At 44.4% G+C, this 13,482-nt stretch overlaps 1 protein-coding gene across 2 annotated transcripts in view; it reads left to right on the top strand.

Annotated features, from left to right (window-relative positions):
* LOC144828395 (vomeronasal type-2 receptor 26-like) overlaps positions 1–12,859 on the top strand; it is a 105,360-nt gene extending 92,501 nt beyond the window's left edge. For both annotated transcript variants that reach the window (XM_078686509.1, XM_078686510.1), the window contains exon 4: positions 10,578–12,859. In XM_078686509.1, the coding sequence (XP_078542635.1) occupies positions 10,578–11,482 (905 nt within the window). In that variant the 3' untranslated portion in view covers positions 11,483–12,859. The remainder of the gene's footprint in view (positions 1–10,577) is intronic.
* The last annotated feature ends 623 nt before the right edge of the window (positions 12,860–13,482 follow it).

Raw genomic sequence — 13,482 nt, 5'->3', positions numbered from 1 at the left:
GTGGGGCAGCTTTTGGTACCAGAACCACCGGTTTGGACCAAGGGCTGTTGGAGGGCTCTATCACCCCCAACTCCAGCATCTTAGTGACCTCACTCTGGATGCTGGCCTTCACCTTATCTGACAACCTGTAAGACTTGGACTTGATAGGGGGGCTGTCTCCTGTGTCCACATCATGGGTACACAGGTGGGTAATCCCAGGGATAAGGGAGAACGCTGAGGAGAACTGCCCCAGGACCTGGCGGCAGTCCCTCTGTTGCTCAGGAGTCAAGGATGGGGAGAGGACCACTCCCTCCACCGATCCATCCTTCTCTTTGGAAGCAAAGAGGTCCGGGAGAGGTTCACTTTCCTCTTCCTCGGCCCCATCAGTTACCATCAGTAAGGTAAGCTCAGACCTCTCATGGTGGGGTTTGAGGCGGTTGGTGTGTAGCACCCTGTGGGGCTGCCTGGGGGTTTAAGGTCCGCTAGGTAAGTGGCCTTGCCCTTCTTCTCCAATATCTCATAAGGGCCTGTCCAGCGATCCTGGAGGGCACTAAGCTCTCCAGGCTCCATGACCCACACCTTCTGTCCAGGTTTGAGCTCCACAGGGTGGGAATTCCGGTTGTACCATTCCTTCATTACCGCCTGGCTGGCCTCTAAGTTGTCAGAAGCTTGTTTCCACAACTTAGCCATTTGGCTACGGAAGGCCAGCATGTAGCTCACTACATCCTGGGGAAGCCTCCTTGGAGTCTTCTCCCACCCATCCTTCACTGGTCAAAATTCACTGGGGGAAGGTTCTTAGGCCAAAGTTCCCTTGCAGCGTAATAAGTGTGCCTCTCATAGAAATGATGCTCCCAGCGTAGGAAGTGCGGCTGCCCAGGCGCTGCTGGTAATGCTAAAAAATGCCCCAGTGTAAATTACCAAGTAATTATGCCCCTGTAGGACGGTCAGTGAAGGACGGTTCCCAGCCAAGCACAAAGCTCACACTCCAGGTACCCGGCCAACCCGCACCCCGCCCCTTCGCAGCAGCCTGGTTGCACTGAGGCGTTACCTGGGGTGGTGGTTGCGGACGCAGGTGCGAGGCTCCTCTCCCCCTAGGGCCTTGGGCTCAGCAGGCGCTGCACGGGTGGGGGTCACAGCCACACAGCGCTCCTTTAGCACAGCGCTTAACAGTGCCTCCAAGTCCTGGGCAACGGCGGAGCCTCCTGCCACAAAGCGCTTCGCTTCTCAGCGCTACACAGCGCGCTCCGGTCCCAGTGGCGGTGACCTCAGGGCCAGTTTCAGTGGGCTTGCGCCAGAAGCAGAGGCAATCACAGAGCCCTGGGAGGATCACGGGGCAAGCAGTGCTGAGGGCAGGCACAGCGTTGCAGGGCAAATCTTGAGAGTGTTGTTGCTGTTCCAAAGGGCAGTCTTTAAAACGCTGTGGTCCAAGGACAGGTAGTTTCCTTTAGCTTAAAAAGGGTGCAGTCCCAAAAAGGCAATCTTTAAAAGGTTGAAGACTCTTTAAAATGCTGTTCAAAGAAAAGTAGTTCCTTTGGGATGTTGTGGAGACACTCTGGTGGTGATGTTGCAGTCTCCCATGCAGGGCAGGATCAGCAGACAGTAGGGCAGCTCAGCAGGTTGTGGGGCAGCAGTTCCTTGGAGCAGTCAGCCTCCTTTCCAGTGGCAACCCTCTTGTGCAGCAGTCCTCACTCCAGCAGGGATTCTTCCAGGTCCAGCAGTGTAACAAGAATGTGAGGCCAGGACCCTCCCTTATATATCTTTTTAGTCTAGGGGCTAGAAAGTGGTGGAAGTCTCTGGAAGGGTCTGGGGGCAGGGGCTTCTGGAAGAGTCCAGGGAGTTCTGGTATGTTCCCTGCCTTCCCTGACCTAGCTGTCACAGTGACGAGAGACAGGCCGTTAAGGCTACAGTGGGCAGCCCATCACAGCTCATCCCAGGGAAGAAGGTGTGAATCACCACTCCCACCTCCCAACCCAGGCAGGCTATCAGTATGTAGAGGGGAGGGGGGAGTCTGCAGCCTAATCTAAGTGTAGGCAGGAAAAGGTCCCCTTTATAAAAGTGGGATCCCAAGCGTAGTAGTGCCCAAACCCTATATATCATTGGAAAGGGTTCCCCGCCCCGAGTCCAACACGATCAAACATGATAGACTTATTAGGTCCCTGTCAGAAGTTATTCCATAAGGGGAGGTTCCCAATGTTAGCCTATTGGAGGATTAAACCTTACTGCGGTAGCAGTGGCTTGTGGCAGATATGCCAGCCTCACAAGGTTTTAGGGAAGAGCACCTGCACCTCAGCACTGTTTAGCAGTGGTGAGGTGCCCAGTGTCCTAAGTCCAACAAAATATAGGATAAAAATGGGAGGCAAAAAGGGCAAAAATGTAGGGGAGACCACCCTAAGGCTGACAGGTCTAACAACCTGGCTTTGAAATAATTTGACACAGTTACTTTTTGAGTGCTAATTAATGGTGTTTTTTTTATTTAGTTATATGTGATGTTCATAAAGAAGTGTAAATTATATTATGCTAACGCTTTTGCAAAATAGAGGCACTGACAGAGGCACACACACTCAGATCTACCCAGACAAAAACAGAGAGACACAAATACACACGTTAGGAAACACAAACAAACCACATTCATACTGTCTATATCACGAGATACCCATTCTACTTCCAGACATATAAACATTCACAAACTACCTATATGTATGCCTGTACTCACATACATAGACTTTGACAGAAATACTTAGTCTGCAACACACATTAATGGACACTGACACCCAGTATAACACCTGTGCATTCACATGCATTCTAAGACACACCAAAAAAGACACTCACAGACACATATACACAATGAGACACCATATACTCAGCCATATATCTCTTGAACACACAGACACCAGCACACATACCCTTTAGGCTACACAAAATCGATATCAAAGGAACAACCTCAGATAGATCACGTTTTCCTCACCGGAAGAACCGAGAAAATCTGTCTACCTCTGTTTACCTCAGAGCCCAAGGAAATCATCTGCGGTGCCCCGATGGGTTCATCTCTGAGTACACCTTCTTCAACACCTACATGATATCCTTGGCCAACATTGTCAGATCCCACAGGCTCAACATCAACTCAAATGCAGACGACACTCAACTCATCCTCTACCACTCCTAGAACCCCAACACCACGAGAGCCAGATTCCACAGTGGCATGATGAGCATCACAAACTGGTTCAGAGAGAACTGCCTGAAAATCAACATGAACAAAACAAAAGTACTGACCTTTTGCAAAATCTACACCAACTGGAACACTTTGTGGTGGCCAGTCGAATTAGGACTAGCACCCTTTCAGTCCGTTCATGCCAGGAACCTCTGCAGCATACCTGAGTTCAAGCTGTCTATTAAAATCCCAGGTCGACGTAGTCTCATCAACCAGCTTCTTCATTCCACACATGCTATGGAAGATCTTCAAGTGGCTCCCCACTAACACCAAATGCACTGTCAGACAAGCCCTCATCACGAGCAGGCTGAACTGTGGCGTCTAGTACGGGGTCCCTAAATGCTCCTCCATAGGCCATCCAGAACACTGCAGCCAGACTCATGCTCAACCCCTCCAAACTTGATGGCAAAACATCACCCTCCACCTCAAACAACTCCATTGGTTCCCAGTACAGAAGAGATGCCAATTCAAGCAATTAACCCACACCTATAAGGTCCTTTACAACCTAGGACCAGGCAACAACAATCACTGCCTGAACTGAACTTCAACCAATCAGCCAGACAACATTGATCTGCTGGGAAAATATTTTCATAAAATATTTGAAATAAAAAAGATGCTGTGCACAGCCAAATTTTGTGTTGTCAAGAGAAGGCAGCTCTGTTTTCGTGAAAATTATAAAGTATCTGAACTTTGTTCTCATGGTTGTTAACTCCTGTTGGCGATATTGTAGTGTAGTTCCTATATTCCCAATAGGCTCTGCGCATTGGAATAACATAAACAATAGTTTAGACGTAGGACTGAGGTCGACTAGGTCTCTACTGAATATGTTTGACTTAATTATCAATGCCAGCTAGCTCAGAGGTCACTAGAAACTTTCTCGAGTGAACAGGAAGGAGTTAACTTTCCTGAATAGACAAGAAGGGATTAGTTTCTGACAACCGCATAAACATGACAACTTTGCTCCCTCCAGAATAAGGGGTATATCTCCAGAGTCGCGGAAGCAATAAACAGCTATTTCACTCAGTCAATCGTGCATGCTTAGTTTCACCAGGAGTGCAGAGAAATAGAGAGACGGGCGTTTTCAATAAAAGTGGTTATTTATTGAGCAGTCTTCTTTCTCATGCAAGAGAAGTGAATTGCCACAATTGCAATACTTGTCATAAAGGAAAGTGCATACAGTAAAAGGAGTATTATGAAATAATACTGTAAAAGCATTTATATGGTTCCTAAGCCATAAGATACTTAAAACGGATAAAATATATACATACATAAAATCATTGACTAAACGTACTCAACTGGTGCTTCTAAGATACGCCTACCCCGGTGTACCTAACCTAAGCCTAGTACGTGGGAAGGAGTAAGTGAGCTGCAGTTTAAGTTAAGTTAGTTTTTGCCAAGAATCTGAATCAAGAATTCTCTAAGGATCTAATCAGCTCCTTACCTTGGTTATAGAATGAAGGAGGTCTTGTTTCTCTTTCTCAGGACTCGATCTCCCAGTAACCCGCAAGGGTGACTGGAAACACTGGAGCAAGATTTCTCGGCAGGAGAAAAGACAGCGTCTCTCTCAGTGCGTCAATGAGAGGGTTGGCTTCCTTCGGCTCTCGTTACAGCTGGGCTTCGGGTAAGTGGATAGCCGATCGGCTCCAAACCATTGTGTGTTTGCTAAGGCAGATGCTGGTATATTTATACCTGGAAGGTGCCGAGTTTGACGTAAGGTTGGACATAAGACGTCACTAAGAACTCGCAGTTCTTTTAGGACTCCAGGAGTTCTTGGGCAAATCAAAACAAAAGCAGGAGGAATTCCCGGGCTGCTGGAGGCTTGGTTTGTTTAAAGAACGCGTTGTACTTTCTAGGAGTCTATGGGAGTAGCCTTGCCTTGCCGTATTTGGACTGCATTGGCTATGACTAAATATGGATATGATTCTTATGCCTTTATAAGGACATGATTTGTTATAACCACATAAGGGCATGAATCTGGAATATTTAAATAGGGTCCTAGATACGTTCACAACACCCACTCCACGTATAATGTCCATCATTACGAAATACTAAGCAATACTAAACATATAACGATGCATGTGTTTTCCAACCCACTCCAAAATACAAAAAAATGCATTTGAAATGGTATATGGTATATACACGAAAGATGAGTATCATACTGTACATTTTTCAAGCAGAGGTAACATTCAGTTAATGCATATATGGTACGTTGGCTGAATGATTTGCGAAAATTACATTTATGAAATGGCTCTTAATACAGAAAAGAAGGTCGAGACCATTTCATCACATATTTATACAATACTGTACATGTGCTAGGGGCTTAATCAATCATGTAGATGTTAAACAGAGTTGGGATGAGGGATGAGCCCTGGGGTACGCCGTAGATGATCTCGGTGGCTTCGGAGCGTAAGGGGGGAAGGCGGACGCTCTGTGTTCTGCCGTAGAGGAAGGAGGTGGTCCATTCCAGGGCCTTCTCTTGGATCCCGTCGTTGTGGAGTCATGTTCATAGTGTGTGGTGGCACACCGCCTCGAAGGCGGCTGACAGGACCAGGATGCCGCCGTTTCTCCATTATCCAGCAGGGACTTGAAGTCATCGGTGGCGGCGATGAGGACAGTCTCAGGGCTGTGGTTGCTGCGAAACCCTGACTGGGAAGGGTCCTCGAGGTAGAGGGTCAGTTGTTCATTGACGGTCTTCTCGATGACCTTTGCCAGGAACGGGAAACAGGGAGATGGGACGGAAGTTCTTGAGGTCCTTGGGGTTCTCCTTGGGTTTCTTGAGTGAGGCGTTGATCCCGGCATGGTTCCAGATCTCCGGGAAGGTTGCTGTCTCAAAGGAGGTGTTTATGACTCTCCGTAGATGGGTTGTGATGGCTGTGCAGGCTTTGATGAAGATGTGATGTTGGCATGGGTCTGACGGAGATCCGGAGTGGATGGTGTTCATGATGTTGATGGTGTCGTCATCGTTGATGTTGGTCCAGGAGGGCAGGCGGTTGGTGCAGATGGTGGTCATGAGGGAGGAGGTCTCAGTGGTTGTCGGGTGGTCATGGCTTTGAAGCTGTCATGGATGTCTGCAATCTTGCGGTGGAAGAAGGTGGCCAGCGAGTCGCAGAGGTCTTACGAGGGTGGGACCTCGTTGGTGTTGGTGCTGGGGTTGGAGAGTTCCATCACGATGTTGAAGAGCTCTTTGCTGTTGTGCGCATTGTTGTCGAGGCAGCATTTGAAGGAGGCCCTTTTGGCAGATCTGATGAGGTGATGGTGTCTGCGGGTGGTGTTCTTGTGGGCTGTGTGGAGGCCCGGTGTTCTTTCACAGAGCCAGATCTTCTCCAGCTTTCGGCAGGTTTGCTTGGAGGCCCGGAGGTCTTTAGTGAACCAGCTGGCTTTCTTGTTGGTGTGACTGTTGGAGGGTTTCTTGATCAGGGCGAGCTTACTTCAGCCTCACATTTGTGGTATTTTTTTGGTATTTTTAAAGAAATGTTTGATGGTACTTTTTTGGGTGAACTTCCAAAAGTACAAAACAACCTAGGTGGAAATACAACAGTCACACAGCATGCAGATTGTCTGGACAAAAAAAAAGAGGAATTTATGTTTGATTTGCACTTGTCCATATTTTTATTAAGCATGTGTCACTGTATAGATGTCTGATTTTAAATCAAGGAGGATCAGGACATGCAGTGAGGCCATTATTCCGAGTTTCAACCCTGCAGATCCCCAACTGAAATGTAAGTTGTTAATGTTTTTAAAGTTCCACAAACTTTCCCTTTAAAAAATGAAAAATAAAACAGCCTAGCCATTGCCCAACACAACCAACATTACATAAAGGTTTTAAAGTTCTATAGGAAGATGGAATGATTCTACTATACTGAATAATCATTTTTGTAAATCTTTTTCTTAAATGACATACCATGGAGGTTTATTGCACTCTATGGCTTTATATTGATATCATTCTGAAGACTTTTATGTTACATTGTTGCAATTTTAATCAACCAAACAATAAAAAGCTTACTAACTTACTTATCAGCAACAAAAAATTCCTCCTCTAGGTAAAGTAGTTTAGGATTTCTGGAGGGAAGCATATCAATCAATCGGCCGATGTTTCATTGCGGAAACAGAGGCTTGTATGAAGTCTTTTTTCTGTGAAACAGCCAACACCTAAACATGGTGGGTATATCCTCGCGGTGGCGGGCTGGTTTACATTCAAAAAGTCGACAGCAGGACCATTACCACCAACATTTAAATCTGGCCCTTAGGCAGCAAGTGTAGCGATCCCAATCCTAAAAATGTGGAAAGTACTGCTGTTGCAGATATAGAGCCGAACGGTATATTATAAAATGGTCAGTTTTGGATTTCCTAAGCCTGTTATCTCAGAAGGAACAGTGAATAGTTTCATGTCTGCAGTCACGCATAAAGTGACCGGTAAATCTTCAAAGAATACATACAGCAATGGAAGGCTTCAAAACTAATCGATGTCTACAGCTCTGTCATTTTGTCTATGCAAAATGCAAATATGGAAATTCAGGGGCAGATTTAGAAGCCCCTTGTGACACTTTTTTTCTGCTGTTGCGTCACTTTTGTGTTGCATAGGCGTTGTAAACAATTCACCACATTGTAACAAATTTACAATTTGACGCATCTAGAAATATGCATCACATTGTAAAGCCCTGCATCACATTATACCTGGGTCAGGTATAATGTCTGCAGGGTGGGCGTTCCGATGCCAGAAAGCCTCATAAAAGTGACGCAGTGAAATCTACAAGATTCCACTGCATCACTTTTACGACGCCACTGCTTTCAAAACTCTTACACCTGCTTGAAGATCTCGTAAGGAGTGATGTGGCACAATAGGAATAGGCATTCCTGAGCGTTGCTAGAGTTGCGTCTTGCTTGCAACATGACTCCAGCAATGCGTTATCTTTACGCCAACAGATGCGTGACGCATCTGCCAATCCTTGCACCATGGCGCACTACATTATAAATATGATGCATCCATGGTGGCGTAAGGGTTTTATTTCGTGACGCAATTAAACTGATGTCTCTGTGCTAAAAAGCGTAGATGCATTAGTTCTCGTAAATCTGCCCCTCAAGTTGTAGCAGACAATTTCATTGTTTTTGCTAGATATGTTACATCTTACATTACAAAGTCTGAAAAGACAGAAATGAAAAACTTGGAAAGCGATCTCTGCAGAGAAATCTTTAACAAATAACTTCTATAGTTCCAGTTAAAGATGCTTTCCCACAAGTAAATGGGATCTTTTAAAGCCTGTGAACACTTGAGATTGTCTAGTCTATATAGCAAAATCAGATTCATATTTTGAATTAGTTTACCCCAGGTTCTGAACAAAGGAGTCATGAAGTAATTTCCTGAAATTGATATTTGTGCACACTCTGATCCTTTCTTGCACTGACATATTTAAAACCAATGATGAACCTTATTGCTTTCATTTTTAAAAATGTTAAATTATCACTTGTAGATAAGGAAAACTGTCAAAAATGTCTCCAAAACAAAAAAGATTTAAAAGGCTATGAGATGAAAAAGAATACACTGATGAAGCAGAGGAACACCTGGCTCTGAAATAATTTGACACAGTTACTTTTTGAGTGCTAATTAATGGTGTTTTTTTATTTAGTTATATGTAATGTTCATAAAGAAGTGTAAATTATATTATGCTAACGCTTTTGCAAAATAGAGGCACTGACAGACGCACACACACTCAGATCTACCCAGACAAAAACAGAGAGACACAAATACACACGTTAGGAAACACAAACAAACCACATTCATACTGTCTATATCAAGAGATACCCATTATACTTCCAGACATATAAACATTCACAAACTACCTATATGTATGCCTGTACTCACATACATAGACTTTGACAGAAATACTTAGTCTGCAACACACATTAATGCACACTGACACCCAGTATAACACCTGTGCATTCACATGCATTCTAAGACACACCAAAAAAGACACTCACAGACACATATACACAACGAGACACCATATACTCAGTCATATATCTCTTGTACACACATACATCAGCACACATACCCTTTAGGCTACACAAAATCAATATCAAAGGAACAACCTCAGATGGATCATGTTTTCCTCACCGGAAGAACCGAGAAAATCTGTCTACCTCCGTTTACCTCAGAGCCCAAGGAAATCATCTGCGGTGTCCCGATGGGTTAATCCCTGAGTCCCACCTTCTTCAACACCTACATGACATCCTTGGCCAACATTGTCAGATCCCACAGGCTCAACATCAACTCAAATACAGACGACACTCAACTTATCCTCTGCCTCTCCTGGAACCCCAACACCACGAGAGCCAGATTCCACAGGGGCATGATGAGCATCACAAACTGGTTGAGAGAGAACTGCCTGAAGCTCAAAATGAACAAACCAGATGTTTGCAAAATCTCCACCAACTGGAACACTTTGTGGTGGCCAGTCGAATTAGGACCAGCACCCTTTCAGTCCATTCACGCAGGAACCTCTGCATCATACCTTAGTTCAAGCTGTTTATTAAAATCCCAGGTTGACGTAGTCTCATCAACCAGTTTCCTCATTCCACACATGCTACGGAAGATCTTCAAGTGGCTCCCCACTAACACCAAATGCACTGGCACACAAGCCCTCATCACGAGCAGGCTGAACTATGGCGTCTAGTACGGGGTCCCTAAATGCTCCTCCATAGGCCTTCCAGAACACTGCAGCCAGATTCATGCACGACCCCTCCAAACTTGATGGCAAAACATCCCCCTCCACCTCAAACAACTCCATTGGTTCCCAGTACAGAAGAGTTGCCAATTCAAGCAAATAACCCATGCCAACAAGGACCTTTATAACCTAGGACCAGGCAACAACAATCACTGCCTGAATTTCAACCAATCAGCCAGACAACATTGATCTGCTGGGAAAATATTTTCATAAAATATTTGAAATAAAAAAGACGCTGTGCACAGCCAAATTTTGTATTGTCAAGAGTAGGCAGCTCTGTTTTCGTGACAATTATAAAGTATCTGAACTTTGTTCTCATGGTTGTTAACTCCCTGTTGGCGATATATCTGAGTGGAATTGGATTAGAATTAGAATGCCTAAGGTTTGTTTATCATCTATGAATAAATTGCTGTTTAAATATTAGGAAACAGAGAGGGCCAATGGATTTATGTCACTCAGTATCTGAATTTAGGGCCCAAATGCTATGAGGCATCACAAAAGCATAATATTATGAAAATAAATCACAAGCACAACCCCCTTGAATATAATTATTTATTTTTTAAATATCAAAATGTAATTAACAATGTTGTAAACATACTGCTACATGTAGCATTGATGGAAGATGTATGGCTTCTATTTTTACTTTTAAAATATCTGCTTCATTTTAGATATGGAAAACTGCCAGAAGTGCCCTGAGGACAAGTGGCCCAATGACAGGAAGGATGGCTGCATCCCCAAAACCATTGTTTTCCTCTCATACAGTGATTTAATTGGTGAGGTTTTGGTCTTCACAGCTGTATCCTTATCTATAGCCACAGCTGCAGTGCTGGGAATCTTTATTAGACACCGAGACACACCGATAGTAAAGGCCAATAACCGGGATCTCAGCTACACACTCCTCGCCGCCCTAATGCTGGCCTTTCTCTGCTCCCTTTTATTTATTGGACTCCCAGTGACATGGACCTGTCTGATCCAGCAAGCTGCATTTGGGATCATTTTTACTGTTGCTGTGTCTTGTGTTTTAGCAAAAACCATCACTGTTGTCATTGCCTTTAATGCTACCAGGCCTGGGAGCAGATTAAGCAGATGGCTGGGATCCCGGGTGTCTGGCTCTATTGTCCTCTTGTCCACACTGGGAGAAGTGACAATCTGTCTGTCTTGGCTGCTCACCTCTCCACCTCACCCTGGCACTGACACACAGTCTGAGACTGGGAGGATCATCGTGCAGTGTGACCAGGGCTCTGTCACTGCCTTCTACAGTGTGATTGGTTACATGGCCCTCTTGGCGTTTGCCAGCTTCATGGTGGCTTTTCTTGCCAGGGACCTCCCTGACCGATTCAACGAGGCCAAGCTCATCACATTCAGCATGCTGGTGTTCTGCAGCGTCTGGGTCTCCTTCATTCCTGCCTACCTCAGCACTAAAGGCCGCAACATGGTGGCTGTGGAGATCTTCGCCATCTTGGCTTCTAGTGCAGGACTGCTGGGCTGTATCTTTATTCCCAAATGCTACATCATTTTATTTAAGATGGATAGCGATACCAGAGAACATATAGTTTTGAAAAGTAATACATAGTCTTGAAATACATTGTCACGTGGCCCTACATGACACACTACCAGAGAGATAGTCTCCCACATATACATACATTTTGTGTATTTTACATACCGCAGAGTTTTTATAGTTCTGTAAATTTTCTTGGGTACACACGTCTTACTCTTGTTCATCATAACTTTTCAGGAGCTTCCAGGAAAGAAGAATGCTGTGAACATTGAATGAGAATGATATTTTGCACAGCCAATACTCCTAAGAACAACTGGTCTGCTGGTAAATGCAGTGGTAAGAGTGGGTCAGAGTTGATCAATGAGACTCTAGCACTTCTAGTGGTGGGAGACAGAATAACATGAGAGCATATTTTTACATCCTTGTTTACCTGCAATACTGCTGGGGCACAGATTGAGGGCAGGGTAGAAAGGGCACAACAACTAGACCCAGGCAAGAGCTGTAAATTCCATCAACTGGCCTAACTTTTAAACTCAATAAATGTAGAATTAGAGAGGAGAATTTTATATTCACAGAAATTCAAAATATTAGTTTAATGTTTAAATGTATTACTTTGTAGAAATGTGGGCTGATTAGGCAGATGAAGATCTGGGTCAGGTGTGCCTTATCATAAATTGATGCTCTACTTTTGCAATGTAAGGTGCAGTGGAGAAATGTTTGAATGCTTCCCCCTGAAATCACCTTTCAGATTCTTTCATCTCTTTTTTAAGGGCTACAGGTGGGTGGAGTTGAAAGGATGCGCTATTAACTTTATCAAGAAGGGCATTTCAATATGTCTCTACAGAAGAACTGTTGAGGGTCTCCTATGTTAGTCTAACTGCATGTAGTCGGCTGCTTTAGCTTTGGAAATGTTACAAAAGATCACACTGTACCACACTTTATTTTACAAACAAGCTGCACATGTTTGGTTGTTTAGCTTTTCTGCTGGGATTCAGTCTGCACATAACATAAAAGGTCAAATAACACTGCACCCTGCATTTCTCTGTGGTCATACACTGCCACCTACTCATAACAGAGGAATCCAGCTGCTGTTTTTGAACATGCAATTTTTATCAGACAAGTCGGGACTTTCCTGTCTTGAAAATAAAGAGGAGAAATTCTTGCATACCAAAAGTCCCAGTACGAGTGAGCTGCCCCATTTGAGATGTAGATCAGCTACCATTTGATGCCAGGTATGGGGTCCGACACTAATCCCAGAAATCTCTAATATGTCACTGTGCTTCGATAGTGAGGGTAGGCTTTGGAAAATTGGTCATCCAACATGGCAGGGCTTTGTATTGTGTATAGTCCATTGATCATGCTACTCACATTGTTGACCTTTATAAATGTTCCAAATGTAGCGCAGTTGCTTCATGATAGAGCATGGTAGTTTCAATAAATATTTTAAACTTACTTTTTGTCCCTTTTGATTTATTGTGGACATGTTTGAGTGAGAGAACGAAAGGTAATGACCTGCTACTATGATCCCTGAGAGGGTCGAGAGGGTTGTGTTTTGGAGTGACAACTTACTTGTTTTTCTGGGAATGTTAGAATGGCAGGTAAGAAGTTATGAGCAATCCTGGATTTCGGCCTGTAGGTACTAATGTGGTATGGTGACTGAGTCCCTACATACTTAAGTCCCGTAATCCCGGCATAGTTCTGTTTCTAAGCAGAATACCTGTAACATGGGTCCAGCAACACTTGGTCTGGTACTTATTTACGAGTCTCCTGAGTAGTGCTTGTGCTCATCCATTATACTCTTACACCTCTCCCGAGAGACGTCCGTGGTGTTGGGGATTCATCCTCCCCAGTATTCAGTAAGCACGTAATTCTATTTGTTTTTCATACTCAAACCCATTTTTTGTGCTACACTTTGTTTTCCATATTACTTACTTTATGGCAGAGCCACAGACTTTTGCTATTGCAGTGAATTGCAGCCCTGTCGTCCATGCACGTTATACATCATGGTCTTGTTCATGCAGGTGGTGCTTTTATCTTTGTGGTAGAACCGGACACTATTTATTGCTTTGAAGGCT

The sequence above is a fragment of the Lissotriton helveticus genome, chromosome 4_1 (assembly GCF_964261635.1).
Source record: "Lissotriton helveticus chromosome 4_1, aLisHel1.1, whole genome shotgun sequence".
Lineage (NCBI taxonomy): Eukaryota > Metazoa > Chordata > Amphibia > Caudata > Salamandridae > Lissotriton > Lissotriton helveticus.
This window is presented reverse-complemented; position numbering and strand designations above follow the sequence as displayed.